This window comes from Otolemur garnettii, unplaced genomic scaffold (assembly GCF_000181295.1).
Source record: "Otolemur garnettii isolate 467f Iridium unplaced genomic scaffold, OtoGar3 scaffold00106, whole genome shotgun sequence".
Lineage (NCBI taxonomy): Eukaryota > Metazoa > Chordata > Mammalia > Primates > Galagidae > Otolemur > Otolemur garnettii.
In genome coordinates, this window is record NW_003852501.1 from 3,470,436 (window position 1) to 3,473,080 (window position 2,645).

A 2,645-nucleotide genomic window follows, 5' to 3' on the forward strand; every position below is an offset into this window, starting at 1 on the left:
GTGGCTGGCGCCTTAGCCACTTGAGCCACCAGGCGCCGAGCTGATGATAGCACTTTGGGAGGCTGAGGCACTTGAGCCCAGAAGTTTGAGGTAGTAGTAAGATACAATTATGCCACTGCACTCTAGCCTGGGCATTAGAGTAAAATCCAGTGTCAAAAAGTAATACACAAAAAGGACTTTTCCCTTTATCTTTCTTTTTAAGAGATGAGGTTTCACTATGTTGCTGAGGCTGGCCTCAAACTCCTGGGTTTTCCCTTGATTTTATACAAGGGGTATAATGATCCTAATGAACATCCTAAGGATAGCAATTTAAGAGAATGCTTTAAGTGCTGCTAAAAGTCAGGAAAGCAACAACAACAAAAACAAAACCAGAAATTCTAACAGCAAGCTTTTGGGATATTTCCTAGGGTTAGTGCAAATTTATCTGAATGTCCCAAACTATTTTTATTTTGGAGACAGAGCCTTACTTTGTCACCCTCAGTAGAATGCCATGGCGTCACAGCTCACCACAACCTCCAGCTTAGCCTCCCAAGTAGCTGGGACTACAGGCACTCACTATAATGCCAGGCTATTTTTTTGTTGCAGTTTGCCCAGGGCTGGGTTTGAACCTGCCACCCTCGGTATATGGGGCTGGCACCCTACTCACTGAGCCACAGTCGCTAACTGTTTTTTACTATTATCAATAGGAACCACCTTAGATATGTTTTAGGCTATAGTGCTAGTTAAATGGCTAGACCATATGAAAACCCATGTCTCATTAAAAATCCCACTTCAATTTTATCAACTATTCTATAGGACATCCACAACTCACAATATTTAGCAGGGTTAAAAAAAAAAGAATCTAGATAAACAGAATAAAACATAAGCATCAACCACTGTACTCTCCCCAATTCCTCATAAAAGCTACTAGTAAACATGAAAACCTCTTAAATATTTATTTCTCATATTTTCAAAGTTTAAGATATCACAGTATTTTGATTTTTCCAAATTTATTACATCTGATGATTTTCATCCGAACCAGACAAAGCAGTGTTTTCAGGTGAGAACTATTACCTGATCTGCCAATGCTTTCTTCAGCTCCATTCTCTAGCCACTGAGATTCACTGTCCAACAAGCGGTTTTTTGATTCACTAAGTGGTTTGATAGGAAAAGGTTGGTTTGAGCCAATACTGAAAAGAAAAGCAAATAATTTAGAAAATAGTTTAATGCTCCATTAAGGATATTTAATAAATTAATAAGCAGCAAATTAGTACTCCTCCTAGAGATGTGAGGGCAACTCATGAGATCTCAGAACTCTGAAAAAGCTCAGCTTCAAAAGAAAAATGTGCCCACAACCCCCCTGTTAAACGGCTCTCTAGACCCAAGAATTGGTATTCTAACACTGCCAATAAAAACAATTAGGTAAAAGAAAAAACGCTCCAGAGGCCAGTCTGAAATGTTTTTAACATATGTTAATCAAAAGCTGTAAGGTATTATAAGGACAGGCGAGGATCTATGTCTGTGGCCAGTACAAAAAAATTACCTGTCATTTCCCAAGTTTTCTGTTTTCTACCTCTGCAGTTTAGATCTAAGGGGAAAAAATGATTCAGTGATTTAGCGTAGACTTATTTTTCTAGTTAAGAGATCCAGGGAGGGAGGGAATGGAGGAAGGAAAGAAAGAGGAAAAGAGAACTAGTATTTGTTGGATCCTTATTATGGGTCAGACACTGTCCTAGCCACTTCGTATAAATTTTCTCACCCTCATAATTACCTTGGGAGGAAGGTATCATCTTTATTTTAAAGAGGTAGAAACCGAGTCTCATAGTTTAAGGGACTTGTTCAGAACCATAACATGTTAGACCTTGAAGCTCTAAGTTCTTAGGCCTATATTCTTCCATTATTAATATGCTGGCTTGGAACTTATAATCCCACTTCTCCTACAATTAACTTTGCTGGAAGTATCTCTAGCTTCTTTAAAAGTTAATTTAAAATGAACTATTCAACTGAATTTAAGAAATAGTTTACTTGCCATATAATCATTATGAGAAAATTTCCTTTAAGAAGAATTAATGAAAAAACATTTGTATTTATGAATTTTCATTATTATCATGTCTTGCCATGTATCACATTTTTGCCCAAATTTTTGAGGGAAAAATAAGGATGCACTGAATCATATATAGGTAGCACTGATAATGGCAGGGAGCAGGGGAAAGTGGCGTGCAGGACTTCCCTGGGGACTACCTTGCCCTCTCCTCCTGGGTCTACATAACATATGGGGATCCAGTCCCAGAAGATCTGGTGGGAGCACACTGGAGTTGCCTCTGCTGAAAGCCACAATTAGGGGAGAGAGTAGTGGCAGGCCTGGCAAGTGGAAAGGGCAATCAGGAGAGGAAAGGGGTGACCTTCACAGGGCTACAGGAAGGGGCTGTGACTTGCATGTTTACCAAGGGATTGTTAGCCCTCTCTAGATACGTCTCTCCTGGCCACTTTCTCAAGGGTCATTTTCCAGGAAGTTTAGACCAAAAATATGGATGCACATTACTCATGGCAGTGCATTATACACAGCAAATTATGGTATTTTGACACTGTAGTTAACATTTATCAGGATGAATTAGTGACCAGTATGATGACAAATTTCTTTTTTAAAAAATATAACTTAGGCTCAG

At 39.0% G+C, this 2,645-nt stretch overlaps 1 protein-coding gene across 2 annotated transcripts in view; it reads right to left on the minus strand.

Annotated features, from left to right (window-relative positions):
* The window catches only part of ZDHHC20 (zinc finger DHHC-type containing 20), a 75,141-nt gene that overhangs the window by 3,222 nt on the left and 69,274 nt on the right, over window positions 1-2,645 (minus strand). For both annotated transcript variants that reach the window (XM_012809495.2, XM_023517249.1), the window contains one exon: window positions 1,054-1,169. In XM_012809495.2, coding sequence (XP_012664949.1) covers window positions 1,054-1,169 — 116 coding nt within the window. The remainder of the gene's footprint in view (window positions 1-1,053; window positions 1,170-2,645) is intronic.